General features: G+C 37.2%; 1 protein-coding gene across 3 annotated transcripts in view; it reads left to right on the top strand.

The window, feature by feature from the left end:
- The first annotated feature begins 401 nt into the window (after positions 1–401).
- The window catches only part of LOC105257574 (beta-1,4-glucuronyltransferase 1), a 42,986-nt gene continuing 23,546 nt past the window's right edge, over positions 402–19,841 (top strand). For 2 of the 3 annotated variants that reach the window (XR_003123199.1, XM_011268294.3), the window contains exons 1-3: positions 402–898; positions 14,817–15,793; positions 16,252–16,432. Coding sequence is in view for 2 of the 3 variants with exons in the window: in XM_011268294.3 (XP_011266596.2) it covers positions 797–898; positions 14,817–15,793; positions 16,252–16,432 (1,260 nt within the window). In the remaining variant the exon portion in view is untranslated. Of the gene's footprint in view, positions 899–9,103; positions 9,188–14,816; positions 15,794–16,251; positions 16,433–19,841 lie in introns of those variants that run through there. The other variant, XM_025411372.1, reaches the window with a different exon arrangement.

Raw genomic sequence — 19,841 nt, 5'->3', positions numbered from 1 at the left:
AATCGCTTTCATGTTTCAATAATTTTTGCGTATTTTCGATAATTTCAGTAATGATCTTTTAACAAAAATATATTAATCATATGTAATACGTTTTGAGATTTAGGCCCAGGGTGCTTATTTTCAGTAAATTTTTTGTAAAAACAGTAACTGATGCAAGAAAATTATAAGAAATAATGAATTAAAATGAATAAGAAATATGCATAATTTATAAGCAAGATCAAATGAAACAGATATTTATCAAATACTTTTTACTTATTTATCAAAAACTTTTACCATTATTTTTGCATGTGTTAAACTCTTTTACATACGTATATATATACATTTCCAAAATTGTTAATTATAAAAGTTTAACCGCACATTGGGAGACATTATGTCTCTCGCAAATAACCAATACTCGGTCCTTACCTTACGCTATCCTACTCTACTCGATCCCTGTCGTGACGGTAGACCTTCGCGGGATATCACGAGGGAACGTGGCGTTACCCGCCGTGAAGGGTTGATCGATCCACCGGTTGCGCGCGCGCTCGTCGCATGCGCGGAACTGACCTGCCGACACGCTGCAGCGAGTTTTGCACGAGCGAGAGAAAACTGTCTCCGAGGCTGATAACTCGTCAGGCCTCAGATAGATATCCGTAAATAAACGCGCACAAGATTCTTACCTTTTTTTTCTCCCTCGGGTCACTCTGACGTGTCCCTCGCGCGCGGCGGGAGATACTCGCGGGCGTGGTTGCGCGAGCGAGCGTGTGTCGTCCGTCAGGACGTACCGCGTCGATGATACCATCACCGACGGCGGCGGATGTACGGTGAACATCGTCAACCCGAATCGGCCGATTACGCCATCAGACTGCCGTCAAGCGGGGAAGTCTGTCTCGCGTGCCAGCACACATCAATGGTTCAGGTGAGTAAGCGAGCGAGGCGCCCTGCGAGCGATGACAGGGGGTTGACGCGGTGGCGCTCGTCGCTGTCCGGGGAATAACGACTGCACGCGAGTGGGGTTTGTTGTGAGTGACGGTGGAGCAGCGCTACTCGCTTTCCCTTGCTTGTGTGTCGTTGCTAGCGAACGTGTCAGCTGTGTGTCTGATAACGAGCGGACACGGAAAAGGTGTCGCCACTCGAGAACGATTCTCACGTGTTTGTAGAAGTAGCTTTGATTGCTCTTGGTTTCCATTAATCGTGTTCCACTATTGACATTTGATTTCATTTTTGTATCCTTCGTTCCATTTCATTTGATTCAGCATATATAGTTTCATTCAGATGATTCATATGTTTATATCTATAATCTCATGTCTAAATCTGTGCTGATCTTTAATTAATGTCACAAGTTTGAGCGACCTTTAACGTTGGTTAAGGTAGATATGCTGCTATCTTATTTCTCATTTATGACATCGATATACATATATAGGTACCATCCCCTACGGGAATATATACATTAATATTTCATAGATATATGTACGTACTTTATTCATGATAGATATGTTTGCGATACGATCTGTATTTGTTGATAATGATCCAAGGAAGTCGGTAGGCACATTTATGAAATTATATCGGAGGAATTTTTCGTAGCTATACATAGAAAATTGTGTATATCAATAAACGATGAGAATGTGTTGTAGTATTATGCCACCGATATTAAATTTTAATTCGGTTCTTTTACTACTACAAAGTATATAAAAAAGATGTGAATAAATATAGAGTAGCATTGCATATAAAAATTTTAATAAATCCACATATCTGCAAAAATATAAAATGTATAGATATAAACAGTAATAAAATCGCAATAAACTTCAAATTTCAGAAAGCATTAATATAAATAAATTTATAATATACGCGATACGACTCAGATATATCTCCTGCAATAAAATCATACGCATTAAGCATAAAGAACGTTAATGTACATTTTATAACCATATAATTTCCTAGATAAAAATATTCTTCTTACGCTCGCGTAATTGATGAAAATCGATATGTATTTTATCGAGGACTATTAATTCGGATAAGTAGAGGATAGTTCTCGAAAGGAGGGAGAAAAGGAACGAAGTTCTCGGCGTAAACCTTCAGTTCCGATTCCGCGGCAGCCCTTTATGTAAATGGATAATGGTTCTACAACGGTTGGCTGGGTTCCTAGGACGGTGAGTACGTACGGTGTGCGTTGCTACTGCCGAAGGGCAGTTCATTAACTGCCAGACGCCGGGTTCGATGAGAGAGTTACGGCTCGGGAGAGATAGAGGCGAACTGGCGCGCGCAACGCGGCTTTGAAGTGGCGGGAGCCTCGCGGGCGTTCAACGCGGAACAATGGGAATTATCTTCTATTTCGCTCGGTTCGACTCCCCTTTCCTCGCACTTCCTTCCTCTCCTCCCGCCGCCCATTCGTTTATGCCCATCCGTCCCTCGACACGCGCTCATCCATACAAGGATACCTGACGCTCTGTTGATTGGGACGCTTCAGGCGAGGCAATAATCGCGCCGGTTACCCGACCCTATGAAAGCTGTCTTAATGAATCGACGCGAGAGAGAAGTGTTGATACGCGCACTTTCTCTACACGCTACTCATACCATATTGTCTCGCGGTTCAACGATACAGTCGCGACAGACGAGCAATTGTCGGCTCGTATTAATTACGCAAAAGAAACGAGGCGACACTTTCCTCTCTATATATTTTCAATATATCGATACATAAAATAAATATATAAATCAATTGGAGAAAAAAAAGAGAATGTCTTGGAAATAATTTATGGTTATATTAATGTATACTTATACTTTATAGCTATATATCAATATACAAAGAAAAAAATGAACGATCACATTTTTTTAATAAAACATCATTGTCATTAAATATCATTGACTGATACCTTGCGAGGAGGTGATAATAAAAATTGTATTATTTTAGAATAAACTATTAACGTTTAAGTATACATCGCTCTTTGTTGTATGCAATATACTTAATATCGGAGCTTGTTGATCGCTTGTAAATCGCGACTGTATCCTCACGTAATAACTTAAATCCCTTCTTTTTATTTTTTACATTATTAATATAATGTAAGCATTATACAAAGCTTCGTGTAACGAAGTTTGAAAAAGCGTACATGTAATTGTTTGTAGCGGCTCGCTACAAACAAATTATGATTATATTTTATCTAATGTGGCTCTATTGAAATAATTGTCAATTACGTAATCATCGCTCGCTTAATGCATAAATAAAATTTCTCGAGCGCGAGCGATGATTTTATACATATTTTACGCTCCCATAAGTTTGTATATTTCATAAATGTCCGCGAAGCTGATGATGGTTTTTTTCCTAATTGCGGATTCATCGCGCGTTGATTCGCCCATTCTGCTGTGTTGTCCCCGTTAATTATCAGCCTGGCTCATCACTTTGCTTGGCAATTATTAACGAATAAATCTAATAATTAACAGTGTTTCGCATTAACGGTTCCGTCGATATACCGATGATTATTTATGTAAACCGCGATTATTTACGTTTTAATTGTGGCGCGTTTGTTATCGTATATCAGATACGAGATCCTTTTTGTGACGAGCTAGCTGACACAAATTCGTATCATGCTAATGGTTTTTGCATTAATACCAATAATAAGAACAATAGTTTTAAATAATAATTATTAAGTTACTATTCTCACTATTATATATATCTTGTTACATATATAAATATTAAGAGAAACATATTATTATTGATATTGGATACTATAATTTATGGACTGTGTACTTATATAATTATCTTTTAAATTTTCTATGTTTTACATATTATAGATAGATAGTCATGCATATATTGAGCGCAAGAAATTAAAAAAAATTTTCATTTTATCGAATGCCTTTTTAAACAAATAAGAATGTAATGTTTTTTATTGATTCATAATCTCCTTCGCGCATCAATGTCCGTGGAATAATCGGCTATAGACTGTACGTTTCATAAAAACATCGCGATTATATCGAAAATTTCCGCATACATAATAAATTACGTATAATGTACCATTTTCATATCTGAAAATTTTAGAGATAAATATAGAGAGAAGATCTCTTTCTCTCTCTCTCTCTCTCATGAATTGTGTTTAACATTTGCACAACAGTACTTTTCATTAAATCAGTTAGCCATCCTTTAATCTAAAAAACAAAGTTTCAAACAACTTTTATATAATAATCAAAAGAAGATTTAATTTCAAACAACTTTTATATAATAATCAAAAGAAGATTTAATTTATAACTATAATTACTAAACTATATTATAATTTATAACTATTACGGATTGTCCATAGTCGACACATGGTTGGTCGATCATCTGGAAAGATTTTAAGGAGAAAATATAGTGCGCCAGGTGCATCAATAACATGAATGCACTGCTAGATATACGTAACTAGATTTTTCATTCGTGTTACGTGGCGTCGTCGAATGAGTTGACGAAAATCAGCATTCGTATAATCCGCCGGATGCTTGATCGGCCGGTCTGGAGCGAAAATATAGCGAATACTCGACGTGGATACACCGTGGATACAGCAATCGCGAAACGACCAATTTATCCGCGGTCGAGTTACCCTTCTGTGCCACTGCTCTCGTTGATAGCATCTCCTGCCAACGAGCAGCGTCCAAAATCGTTGGTTCGATCTGAACTATCGACCCCGTGTATTTGGAATGTCCGATAGATAGAATTCTCCTTCTCACTCATATATATATATCTCTCTCTCTTTCTCTCTCTCTCTCTCGTCTCTCTCGCTTTCTCTCTCAACCACGTAACTTGTTTGATTTCAATCATTTTCGAGTGTTTTCAATACATTTTCCAAGTGTTTTCGATGCGAGGCTCACGAGCGCGACCAGGTATATTGTTTTATCGTTTCCGGCTGTGTTTTCAATGGGTTCGGATGCATACCGGATATGCGAATCGAAAACGTTGCATTATAGTGGACGCCGAATATCGACACCGTCCGTCTGAAGTTTCTGTGAGAGACGAATTTTTTCTTTCTTTTTTTTTGTTCGACGTTCGCACTTCCGCTTTGCACGCTTATATTGCATATATTTATGAGTCTTCATCATTTTTTACGGGATACGCCGATTCTATGAAGTGCAATCTTGGAATAATGCTCCATCGCACTGAATTTGATGAAGGACTCTTATTAAATGGCGAACATGCGTGTTTTCGCATTCCCTTTATTGGATATAATATTTACAGGTTTTGAAATAAGAGATCTATGAGAGAGCAATTTAATTTTCTATGCTCGAAAAATCCATGAAAAATTTTTCTCTCTGCACACGCATTGTGCGTCTACGTACAAATTAAAGTAATTCAGATTGTTGATATTGTTTAATTCATTTTTATACAAATTGAGGAGTATCTAGTTGAATTTACATTTAACTCGAATTTATCAAATATTTTTCCCTCGCGTATTTAAGGCTCGAGGTAGATTTGTTTAAAAATTTAAAATAAATTACTTTAGAGAGAGGAAAATCGCTTTTTTTAATCAGATTAAACATGACATGTCTACAATTCTATTTTATTCTACAGAATGTTATGCAGAATTCATCGAATGTATCATTAAACTTCTATAAATGCACTTCAACAACATAAAAATTATATTCACAATTCGCAAATTGTATCTTCTTTTGAAATATAATTTTTTATTCATTAAGTAGTAGCTTTTTGCACATCAAGAGAGAAGAACAGTAATTATTCGTTGCGATGGCTCGAGGGAATGTTGCACAAGATTTACATGTCTGAGAAACAGAAAACGAGTAGTAGGCTTGACTACTGCTGCGTCTTCTGTATTTCCGGTCGTGAACCTTTTGCGTCGCAGTTGGCTGCCAGTGACACGTCTTAGAATCGTAGCTTGTTTAATTATCTCGACAGTTACGCAAAGCAAATACGAGCACCGACAGGAAAATTGAAGATGCACTAATTATCGCGTAAAGACGCAAAAAGATAAATTCAAGCGCAAGATAAGGGAGCAAAGGAGAAAAAAAGAGGGAAAAGACGAGGAAGAAAGATAGCTTAATTGCAGTGGTTTCGCCATACTTGATGAGGATGATGACTCTCGTTTTTAACTTTTGCAACGAGGATATACTTCTGCTCATACGACTTTGCCATAAGATTCATCTTCAAAGCACTCTCATCGAAAGCAACTAACTAGCTTTTGCACTCATATCCAGTTCGTAATTACACGTTACGTTTCCGGATGACGAATTAAGGAGGAGTTCCTTGATATGTATTTCGTTGGGTTTCTCTCAATGGTCTTTAATGTGATAAAACTAAAGCGCGACGTATATAAGTTGAAGTATTTTTATACGCCATGATATATATGTACGGAAAAACTTTCGCCTTTTTTTATCTTCAAAGTATCTTTCTAAGTATCTCATTTCCGATATAGTTACTCCATAAAAAGCGAATAAATTAAATGAAGCCGCTAAAAATTGAACTAATATAAAGTTACAGATAAGAAATTTAGTTTTATCGAATAAATTTCTATTAATTTTTTTTCAATTCCTTCACTCTTCACTAATAAAAAATGATATAGAAATTTATTAGTAGATAACAAAGTCGGGAATATATTTTCATGAACAAGTGCGCCGAAAGTTACTGGACCAAGTCGAGAGCAAATAAACGGGAACATTGAAAGGGTGGCGCCAGGGTAATAGAGTGATTTTTTTATCAGTACCTGTTTAGCATAAAACGGCTCACGGCAAAGTATCGAAATTCAACGCTGTCTTTATAGTTCAACGAAAGATGCTGATATACTTTCGAGAGTTAATACGCACGTCGGCTTATTTTTTTAGCGCGGAGGGTGGGCGAGATTCGTTTATTATCACAAATCGTATTTTTCATGAATGGCTCTTTTCAATTGATGTATCTGATGGTTAGTGGTAACCGAGATGAGAAAGAGAGAGAGAGAGAGAGAGAGAACGAATTTCAAAGAATTTCCAATTCTCAGCTTTCCAATGGTACTTTCGACATTGCGCCTGTGTGCGAAATGGGCTAGCGAATAATGAATGGTATTCAGTTTATTTTTGCGATCTAAGTTACGCGCCGACGTTGCACCAGCGCGATGCAGTGCGCGGTGGTTGTACCTAGGCATTGAAATAGAAATAAAATAAAACTATAATAAAATATTTAATCTCTATCCGCCATCTGCACATGAAACTTTGCACTTTCTCTTTACACTTTTCTTCTTCTCTTTCTTTCTCTCTTTTTTTTTATCATATATTTTTTTTATATCCTTTATATATTATTCTGCGTACTAACAGCATATTTCGATACAGAAAATAATAAAATGGAATTTATCACATATTTTTGGAGAATGATAAAGTATAATCGAAATAAAAAGACAAAAAATAAGTTTTTGACAGAATGATTATGTAGCATATTATGGAATAATAAATCAAGATTGATATTTGACAGAGTATGGAAACAAACATTTTATGTGTAAATGTGAAAAAAATAGTACAATCCGACGAAACGTCATTGAATAATTTGATAAAGAAGAAAAATAAATAATAATATAATATATAATTATAAATAACAATATGATGTATAATTATTTTGATATAATCAATATAAATATTTTAATTATTTACTTACAGAAAAACTTATTTTAATAAATAAGATGAAAATAAAATGAGAGACTTCGTAATGTCATTATTGAAACGTGAAAAAATTCATTAATTAAGTTGAAGAGATAATTTACAGCGAGAAGAATCGTAAAGAAAAGAAGATACTCTCGCAATTTCCAATATTTTCTATCGACCTGAACGTTATCATTTATTACCTTTTTATTTAAGAGGCAGTTACGTTTATTTTTCTTATCTCAAAGAGAGATATCTTTATATACTTTATATAATAAAAAAAGGTTACTAAAAAATGAGAGATGTCTTTATATATACGTTCATGTAATATAATAAAAAAAGATTACTGTAAAATGAATGACTAATAATAGGACGGATTACGAATGACAGATTTCATTATTGATAAGACATGGCAAGATATCCAATATATATCACGATTCTTTTATTCCGTTAGTCCATTAATAAAAAGAAATATTGCATTCCAATTTCCTCCAATCTAACAGTACGTATAGAGAGACAGATTTCGAAAATTGTGAAACCAACACATTGGTTCGTGGTACAATATCGTGCACGGATCTGCTATCCAAACCGGATCTTTGACGGAATCCAGAATGGCCAGCAACGTGAAAAAACATCAAAGAGAGTCGTACGGATTTCTCGGGGTGGTTACGTATGCGGAAATTTATTTGTGCTAGGTACAAAAGTAATTTCGCGCATACATCGAATATCGTCACGCATTATGGAACGGATAAACAATCGATAATCCCATAATCCTTCGTCGCCTGTATGCGCGTTCGTTGAATTTCAGAGTATTATTGAAGCGCGTATAAATGTGAAATCGTCGAGACGCTCACTAACCCGATTATTTCACACAAAATTAGAAATGTAAAACTTTAAGTTTTTTTATGAAAAATTCAATTTTCAATTCAATTTAAATTCTCTTTGATGTTTTTGAATTCTAGTAATATTTTATTGTTTTAATATCTCAATTTTGATAATGGAATCTTAAAATTCAGTTTTATAATTTCAATTTTTAAAAATTAAAATATTAAATTTTAAAAATTATAATTTCAATTTTTTTACAAAGAATCATACGTGTACGAGTTGTAAAGCTAATTGTTGTAAGAGAATTAATGATTCAAAATATATTTGATGGAAAAATTCAATTCTTAAATGATTACTGAAACTAGTTGAAAATTTTTCTAAAGAGTTCGATTCTAAGATTCTACGCGATGGAACGTTCGCTTCGTGAAACGTGAACGGGAGCGAGAACACCCAAAGCCCAGGTACACAATTTGATAATGGGTTAGCTGTGTAATGTGCACACATTTGCCCCGGTCGGCCCCAGCCAGTACACGCGCGCTACACGCAGCAGACTGAATCAGTGATAACAACGTGTTCGCATAATCAATCATGCTGTGACTCCACCTTCCGCACACATTGGCACACAGTCTCTCTCCGCCAGTACTTCGCGTACCTATGCCATCGGCTCTTCGTGTACCACATAGAGGGATTCGTGTAGCTGTGCGTCGAAGCAAGCAGCTACTTGGACGCGCACACGAGTTTTCATGGTGCCTGGAATTACCATAGGTCGTCGGAACTTCGTATGCCGTACACCTCTATCAATGTATGTTCCATTGGCAGCTTTTAGTCTTCCGGTCGATAAGCTCGCGATTTCTCACGAGAACGATATTGTAATGGAATATGTGCGAGCAGATGCAAAAACTGGTCTTATCAATCGGATTATTGTTATTATTATTGTTATATTGTTATATTTGTTGATTATTATTATATTTATCGCTATTATTTAGCAAAAAAGCTTTCTATTTTTTTTTATTAATTGTATATCATTATTTTTTAACTTCTTACATTTGTATTAATATTGCGCTGTTTATCTATGGCTTTGAGAATATCGATCAAGTGCGCGCTCTCAATGGTTCCGTTCTCCAACCGATGTTGATTGATTTCGACAACGTAAAGCTTACAATTAGTATAGATTCAGCTATCGATCTTTCTCTTTCCTCTCGTGTGAATCTCTATCGCCGCAATCGCCCTGTATTTGTAAACGACCTGCATACATTGCTTACCGTGCAAGGTGCGGCATTTATCGGAGAACGATGCTAGTCTCGGTGATAGACTCGATAAAAGAACGTTTGATGTCACTGATGTGTCATTGATCACTGATCGGATTCTGATAAAATCACAGAGGAATTGTTATATCGATTACAAAGAGATTGTGATTAAACAGATGGTTGAAATTTGAAATTTTGCGAATGGCAAGAAGAAAGAGAGTTTATGCGTATATCTTGAATCACACTTGAATCGGAATATAAATTCACGTAAATTGAGAATTTACTCGGAATAATAATTTGATAATTTTATCTAATCCTCAAATGTCAATCGATATGCACACTAATTACAAGATCATTGAGTTATACATTCTCACGTCACGGATCATCTCTCTCCTTTTTTTAATGGACTTGGAGAGAATTTTCTTCGAAAATATTAAATTCCCTCTCTTTATGCGGAGACTGCTTCGCCAGTCGCACGCTGCCGGGGGGAAAAGCGAAGAAAAGGAAAAGAGAGTCGGGTGTTCGGGTTCCTTTCGAAGAACGCGGATTCGGGACACTTCCGGATGCACATCCCAATGCATTCTGATATTACTTTCTGCGACGCGCGCCTGCCTCGCTTGCAATTGTAATGAGCGTCCGCTGCGACGTAGAGGGATTTGCTGGCGGTAATAGCATGCAAACATCCTTGCAGGGAACACGAGGACGTCGCGTATCTCCTTCTCTCTTTTCCCGCAGTCGTGTGTGACGTCACGACGAGTTAATACATCTGCCTACCTAGACACGAACGCTGGTACAGTGTCCTCTCGGGCGAACCTTGACGACGGCTGGAATTTTCTCGCGTTTTACACCGGCATGCATGGTTGCACATCGGGGTTTCCGCTCTGGGTTATAAAAATCTCTGCAACTGATGTTCTCTCCCGACACCGACGTGCTACGACCTTTCGTGGACATTAGGTTACAACTAACGTGTACAACGAAGGACGTGATGCGACAAAGAAACGTCCACGAGTTTTGTCGACGTAGCACATGAAAGCTTTTTAATAATCCCTTCATACTCATAATTGCTTTATTGTGCACAGCATGTATTATATTCTCTCATTTTTTCTACTTCATTTCTACATACTCTGTATTGCTTGTTATATTATCGTTTATGCTGTGTAATTTTATTATTACATCATTGCAACATTAAAAAAATAATACTTTGTTTTCTAGAAGAATATTTCTAAGGGAAGAAACTTTTATACGAGATCCTTACGTTTGCGATTTATTGAATATATTTCACAAGTATCGCATTTTATATTTCTTTTGCGATTAATTATAGATTAATTTACGTGATGATTGAAACATACATGTTAAAGGAGGATTTGAGAAAGATACCATATCGCGTGTTAATAAAAACATGCGCTACAAGATTACTTTTGCTTCATCGTGCGATATTTCCATAGATTTTCATACATGAAGATGCAAACATATTTTTCCGCGGTTCTTTTTACGCAAAACAAAGATGATTGCGTCGTCGAGGTACTCGTTCCTAACTTTTTCACAATAATGATACGGCAAGCAGCGAAATGGAAAGAAAACATGGTAGTGGAAAAATCGCGTTTATCGAACAAATTATAAGAAAATAGTTATGACGAAATTGTGGTTACTACGTTATACGTATCATCGTCATATGTAATGGTGGTCTTTCTTGGAGCGCGCGCTAAGAAAAATATAGTACGCTGGAGTTCGCAAACTTTTTTTCCGTCGCTGTCGCTGTTTTGAACAATTCTACAAAACGGCACTTTTTCTCTATTTTTTTCGCAAAATGTGTTTAATGGCTTACGCAACTTACATGCAAAGCCACCGTTTTTATATATTATCCATAGGAATGTGTAATAAGTGCAAGTCAAACTTAATTGCCTACATTATTAGTTTATAGACATGTTACAAACGGGGAGCGAATAAAGTTACATCGATATCAAACAATCGATTCTCGCGTTATTTTATTTTCTGTCTACTGTAGCATCATTTTGAATAATTTAATTAAATTGTAATAGTTCTTTTGCAGTTTACGTTGTGTATAAATTTGAACTATTTTTATTCAATTATTATATGAAATATAAATGTATAATATATGGAGCATCTTGGCAAAAATTTAAAAGTATGATAATAATGAAAGTAAATAGGCTAGAACTTAGAGAGCTAAAAGACACATTTTTAACATTTTTTCTTATTAATAATTTTGCGCTTTTTAGTTAAAATAGGAACGTCATGAAAATATCACTCTTACTTACGTTTCCATCGTCATCGAATTGACATAACGCTCGAATGTGCCTTTGAGTCATCAAATATTTGCATTTGCCACATTCGTCGAATATCCTGCTGCGCAGGAGGAAGGTGTGTAAATGCATCTTAGGGTAAACATACGCGCGTTTTACACATACTATATATATATTGTGGCTGTAATTCGCGAGAATGTAACATCATAAGGAATACATTACGCGCGCTACTCGTTCCACACACAAGTGACCTTAATGCATCCGATATCCGCTTTCCCAAGTCGGTCAAGACTCCTTGAGAAGATGCATTTCCACTCGAGACTTTTCTTCCCATACTCGCTCGAGGAGATGCGGGCGCATCCAAATAGCCAAGGTTTGCTTGTCGGTGAGGCTGGCGATCTGTGCAGGAAGATTGTGAGTCGGGAATCGGGAGGGAGAGGAGAGGATGGAAGTAGGAGAAGGATGATTTATCTCCCTTGGGCGCGAAGATTTTACCTCGGGTGTTAGTTCCGCCGGTTGAACATCCAGATGGAAAGCGGGAGGTGTATGTTGAACGGTGCAAGGAAGGGTTGCCGAAGTTCTTATCGGCATGTATATAATTTTCAGTAGGTTCACAACAGTTAGTAGACACTGCGGCTACCCTTTGCCCTTTGCCAACACGAAACTTGTTGTGCGGAATACTTACGACCGACGTTTACGTTTACGAAGCAACACATTGTTCCCTATGGTGCATTAGGGCGGATTTCCCCGCCCAGTTAGTTGAACACGATTTAGTTGGTTGCGCGATTTTTTGTAAGGTTTAATATTGGAGGGGAAGAGTGTTTGGCATCCTGAGCGAACCACAATTCGACGCGCGAAGTTTCAGCCTTAAAGTTTAGTTCATGAAACTTTGCTGCGAAAGTAAATATAGAGTAAGCTGCACATATATTCTTTTACGCAGACATACATACATACAAAATTAGTTTTTTAAATATTTATCGTAGAGATTTGAATAATAATAAAATTTGAATAAAAATATGCGAAGCGTTATCAAAGCGAAGGATATAAAAATCCTTTAATTATTTTAAGAATAATGTAATAAGGGCAATATTTTTATTCGATATTGTATTTAATACCAAGTTAGGAACGAAATATTGGAGATTTTACTGTTTCAAAGAAAAATGATAATTAATATTTCTTTTGCGAGCGCCATACAAAGAATGCGTTATTAGAAATTTTTTATTTCATCGATTCAATGATTGTGCTCGTGACATAAAACTTCAACGATTGTGCTCGTGACCAAATTTTGGACATTTTCTTTTTTTTCTTTTTAACATTTTAAAGTTTTTATTATTTTTATATTTATGAAATTTGATAAAAATTGTATTTGAAGATAATAATTTGCAAAAACATATTTCTCTCATTCGTTTTAATTTTTTGTTTGTTTGTGATATCCGAAACCTGCTTCCCTTTTTTCCTCGTTTATCTCGTTATAAAACAAGCATTGATTTTTGCAACGGATTCCATCGAACAGCAAACTGATAATTAAGATAGCAAAGTAGCTCTTGCTCTGCAGCCGACAAGCTGTTGTCGGCAAGTTGCTCAGCAGTTTGCTTTCGTCGATGACCGAACCACTTTCATGGGTTTGTTTAAAAACAACGCTAGCCGTTGCGGTGTTATCATAAGTTCTTCGCTTGGAACATCCATCGGGATAATCTCCCTGTTTATAGAAGGGAGCGAGGTATTTCTAGTTTAAACGCATCCCTCCCTCCCCAGTCCACTTTCTTTAACTTCTCTCGCAAATACGCGCAAAAGGTATAATCCGATTACACGTTTTGATACGTTTAAAGACGGTGTAGAACAACATGCGCGCTTGACTGCATTTTATCGAATGTATTTTCTTACCGTCTGTTTTAGTCTCATGTTCCATGTGTCAAAGAAGTTATCTTTCTTGGATCTAAAACTAATAATTTTCACAAACGTTGAGCTGCATAATTTCTAAATAAGAAAATGTTAAAAGAAATATGTTTTCTCTTGTATTTTACGTTATATCTAAATGTAAATAACAATTGGCAAATATCCCCCGACCAAAATTAATTCGCAGATTTTTGTGCTTTCTTACGAATAATGAAATATTTTATGTACAAATTATTTGTTACAAGCAAATAACACGCTTTACATGTACCTCCAATTGTTTTTCGAAGGATTCGCATTATCTGGATTAATGTTTTTCGAGACGTTAGTCTGCCGCTGCAAATGCGAAATTCATCATTACGCGACGACTTCATCTCACCATGATCTATTTTATTCCGCTCACGTGTCCCTATGAAATTATTCACGCTAGTCGGCGACACATTGTGCCCCGCGGTTCTGGAAGAATAAGTGGTGAACGTAAAATGCGGCGAAAAGGGAAGTCGTTCCACGATTTAATGCGGACAGGTTACAATGAGAACACATGATATTCGCATCACGATTACTTTCTTTGTCAAGTTTTCGGCGACTTTTACAAGTATGAGCACAATAATTAATCAAGATGAAATCGCGATGAATTATGATAGAACTTTGTTATTATTCCATATCTTTGCTTCATCACAATCATACAATCGTATAATTAATTCATCATGTCATTGCTATCATTTTAATGAATTAATGTTCTCTTAATATTACAAACGAAATATATTAATTTAAAATTCGAATCTTTTCTTTTTTTTAAATATAATAAGTATTACTTGTAACTTTATTCTTTTCTTAATTCAAATAAAATATAATATAATTCAAAATATTAATTATATAATTGAATATAATATAATTCAAAATATAATTGACGTATACTTGATCGTTAATTAAAATCATTCTCCTGTATGCTTGTGGTATCCCGAAATCTGAATTTTCCAGAATGATATCGGTTCCGATGACGTGCAAATTTTTTTTTATTGTTTTTCAGCTGGGATGCCGGCCATGGAATCTCAGTCTGACGAGCGTGATCATCTTGGCGCTGTCGAACATGCTGCTAACATTCTTACTGTTACAATCGGAAACTTGTGTGCCGGAGACCATCCCACGAAAAGTGATGGAGGTGAGCGCGGTCACCGAGTGGAATCTCGGTACCCTCGTCAAGCAGCAGGAACAACAGTCAGAATGTATTACGCAGGATTATCAACCGACGTCACCTGACAGTAACAATCTGCAGCTGGATATCAAGCTTGGTAGATGGGACGCACGACGGATATTTCGAACGTTTGATTCGGTGCTAGTCGGTAGCAAATTCACCGAGTTGTCGCAGACCTACCGGGTGTGTTTGGCTACCCAGACTTCCGTGGAAAAGTTACATTCGTTGGTGCAAGTCGCTCTGCACTGGACCGGACCGATGTCCGTGGCGCTTTACGCTGCCGGTGACGAAGAGTTTGAGGTGTTGCAACGTTACCTGGTGTACCTGAGAAAATGCTACGAGTCCATCAGAGAGAGAGTGATCTTCTCTCTGGCTGTACCGAGGATGCGACCGCCTAAGAAACAGCCGCGCGTCTTTGAGCTACCCGATATTATTGATTGTGCCAAACCGGAAGCCACTCTGAACGAGTTCGCGAGCCACATATCCAGCGAGCAGACCAATTGGCGGATACGAAACGTTTATCCGCAGAATCATATGCGTAACTTAGCGCGCAAGAACTGCCAGACGGACTATGTGTTTCTGACAGACGTTGATATCATACCGAGCTTCAATCTGTCGGTCGCGCTCGATGAGTTCCTCAGAAACGACAACTGTGATAAGTGCGCCTACGTAATACCTACATATGAGTTGGATACGCGTATGAGATTCCCCCAGAACAAGACGGAACTCATCAGGCTTGCGAGGAAAGGTTTAGCTAGACCCTTTCATCAAAAAGTCTTTATACATAATCAATTCGCCACAAACTTTACAAGGTAAGTGATTTTATTAAAAATTAGCTCTGTATAAATTTGTTGGAATTCGCTTCAATCAACTGAATAATGTATAATCATATATATATATATATATATATATATATATATATATATAATCATATATATATTGACATTATTTAAAAATACATTTATGTAATCGATTTATAATATTTGAAATATTAATTCAATTTAAATTGTGATTGAATCAATATAATAACGTGAATAATGTAATGATTTTTCTATTTAAAGTTACATTATTGTATGACTTCAATATATATAATTTTATCGTTATTCAGAGATGATTATTCGAACGTAATTCATACTTGATTGCGATTCTCCCTTTTTTCTTTTTACATATTATAATATATATTATAAAAATATAATATAAAGTTTTAATTAAGCACTGTTATTTGAATACTGCGCAACATATATATGCTTGAGAACTTTTTATTTTACAGGTGGCTACAGGACGTGTCGCCGACCCATAAATATCATGAAAACGTAAGGACTGGTAAGGTCTACGTTAGTCATGACGTGACGAATTTCGAATTCCTTTACGAGCCGTTTTACGTGGCGAAAGATATCGCACCGTCTCACGATGAGAGGTTTATGGGATACGGATATACGAGGAATACCCAGGTACGCGATATTCCCTAGGATACACGTCTCTTTTTTTCTGTTTGCGTTTGCCACGTGACGAATACGTTAGTGGCAATGTAGAATCGAAAATACAATTTCGCCCGAACACGAAATAACATGAAATTTTACAATGCGAAAGTTTATGTTCGATCTGGGGTGGGTTCGATTTGATGATACGAACGCCATTCTTTCCGTTAATGGATGAAAATAATAGTATTATTATAGGGAAGATAAGCACAGTGCGTGTATCTATATAAAATGTATTAAATCCGTTAGCAACAATATCGTAGAACAGCTTGAATTAAAAATGTTTTCGCGATAAAATTATCGTCGATATCCTCCATAAAAAAGTGGATGAGTAATAAAGAACATAAATATGGTTTAGATCCAAATGTACCCATGATAATTGCATGAATGCAGGATGATATTTTACCGCGCTGTTAGTTTAGCTCAACGTCACGAGATAAAAAGTATTTCATCGAAAATTAATATACCTTTCGGGGCGCATTAATGGAATTAACGGAGATAAATGGCAGTGATGGAACCGGAAGCTACTGCCCATTATTACGTTTCTACATTACTATGTAAATAAGCGACATAAATTAACGAAAAGATGTACATTTTGGGATATTACGGGTAAAAACGAACACACATATATTGTCCGCGTTTTATAATTAACGTTTTGAACTGCAATATTTTGCTAATTCAAGAACGCAAATCGTGTTATGTGAAAAGGATATAGCGACGATAAAATTTTAGCAAGAACGCATGCTAGTGAGATCCTGGCTTGAGCCAGGGGAAAACGAGCCAAGGGCGCTCGTTTGTGAATAGTACGTTCGAGAATAGCAAATTGGAATGAGCATGCCCTCGTGCACAGTCGCGACATTAATTGAATTACATATTATCATTGTTGCGTTGTTATCGGGCGATGGAGGCTCGTTTCGCGGAACGATCATTATTCAATTTAAACTTGATGCATCCTCGGTTGTGTAATCGAACGTTTGCATATCGGGACAGCGTCGTGCGGGTCGCAAATTGCATTCGCTAATGTACTTTTCAGGCACGTCGTTCTCGCCCAAATTACGGAAGAATCGTTAATTTCTTAGGTCGATAATATTAAACTTTGAAACTTCGTCATGCGGCTCGTGACGTATCATGCGGGTGAAACTTTGATATCTAATGGAACGGGAAGGATTTTCGATCTCGAGACTAAAATTTGAAAGAAAAACAAACAGAAGAACAATATCTATAGATGCTTCGATTTATCTTTCGCAGGAACTTGATCGTGAAGCTTTTCTTCTCCCTTCTCGTTGTTGCTTAAGTACAACTGTGAAAGAGAAAGATCGCAATTAAAATTGTAGTGGCTTCTAAAAGATTATTTGTGCTACGAAGCGGTGGCGAGGGAACTTTTCTGCTTGCAGTTCAGGTTTGCATACCTCCGAGCATATGGATGTACACTCGTAGGGTGGCACGCGGCTCCCGCGTTGTTTCGACGGGAGAAGTGTACGATGTTCGTGGTTTTCGACCTCATGGCGGAAATAACGAAATTCCATCGCACGGCGAAAATCCGAGCGCGACGACCGTAAAACGAAGTATGCCAAGTACCGAGGGCAATAAAACGAGCGTAAATCTACGTATATATGTATCGCGACTGCGTCGTCGACTTGCAAACAGTCGCGATGGTGGTGTGGTGGTCGCGGTCATGCGGCTGATATTACATGCCAGCGGACATCGGAAGTACGTATTCGCATCTCCTTTGCGGTTTGCGCAACATCCATTCACTCCTGCGGAGAAATGAGAATGAGTATCGTCCGTTTCTCTCTTCGTCCCCTGCGACACGTTTAACCAGCTGCTAGAGACTCATTTCCGAGATGTATAACATTAAGATCGAGCTACCCTTTTTGAAGGGGAAACACAATGTTGGCCATTTGATCTCTATCGCTTTTTAAAAATATTCCTGTTTTGTGCTATTCTATTTCGTTCTTGATTTCTATCACGAGATTTATACGAATGCATTTTTTAATTTTATTTTATTAAATATTGAATTTTATTTTATTACATATTAAATGTTACTCGTAATCTTGTTTTCAAAGTTGCGTTTCGATTAAGTCTAGGAATGTTTTGAATGACCAGGTGTCGAATTTTAGATCGCAATTGAGATGCCTTTCCCGCAGATGCGCGTTTCTCGCGAGGACGCATCGCTGCCGATTAAATTTTATTTTACGTTAATTAATCTTCGGTTGTTTGCGTATGCAATGTGCGAGAACAATGCGGTATGCGCCATAATCGCGACGCAATTACGCCAGTTCCCTGGCTCGCCTCGATTGCCCCGGCAAAATGAGCATGTTAATTGCCGATCGATTCGTTAATTCTCCATGCCTCCCCGTCCCTTCTCATCGCATAGCCTTTGTCTGGCCGAGCGGGCTTAACGTCCCCTCCCTCTCCCTTTCTCTTTCCCGATACAACCTTCAATTACTCGCCGACGCACTGGCCGATTGTCGACGCGACCCCAATATAAAGGATTCGGGCCCGACGAGATTCGCGGCACGCGCTGCTCGTTCGCGATTCGAGATATATATATATATATATATATATATATATATATATATATATATATATGTATATATCGCGTCGACGATCGATCTTGTCATCGCCGATTCGACACGCCAACGTAGTCGAACCTCGAGGGATTCTTTATTGTCGTGTTTATCGAATGTGCCGATCGGGCCGGCACGAACCGTTCCGGCTTGATATCTCATCAGACTGGCGTTATCGGATTGATTCCCGGCTCCCAGGGCCGGCGCATCGCGATAAGTGAGATAAGCCTGGCGTGAGAGATGGAAGAATAAAAATGCAGGAGTAAAAATCAACGGAAAGTGAACACATTCAGTAGTTTAAAAGGATATATCACTGTCATTAATATATGTCATAAATTCGGATCAACAATTTGAGAATCGGAAAAAATCAGATAAAAAGAAGATAAATTATTATCATTATATACAGTAGAGAGTTAATTTCTCAAGCAATAGTATGATGATAATAAACGGAGGAGTTTTGCATGAAGTTAATATTAATTAGGAAATTGAATATTGATTTACATATATATGCGTTATATCAGGGGTTAAAGACCACCCACGCCGTTATTAGCTTCGTGAGATACGCATTTCCATTCGCGCTGTACATATCAAGTGGTATCAACATTGTTCGCCATCTGACATTTTGTTTCTCATTGATTCATTATTCATTATTGTTTCAGATTAATCTATAATAGCGATACATTCGATTCTCGAGGGTAGATAGGTAGATATGTTGTTGTCGCGAGAAAAGTGGCACCGAAGTATCGCACGCAAGCACCTCGCAGATGATTGCAATCAAGTCGGAAACGAGATAGTTCGTTCTAGACACTTCA

This window comes from Camponotus floridanus, unplaced genomic scaffold (genome assembly GCF_003227725.1).
Source record: "Camponotus floridanus strain SB8 unplaced genomic scaffold, Cflo_v7.5 scaffold4, whole genome shotgun sequence".
In the NCBI taxonomy this organism is placed as follows: Eukaryota; Metazoa; Arthropoda; class Insecta; order Hymenoptera; family Formicidae; genus Camponotus; species Camponotus floridanus.
Note: the sequence above shows the minus strand (reverse complement) of the source record. Positions and strands in the feature narration are given on the sequence as shown.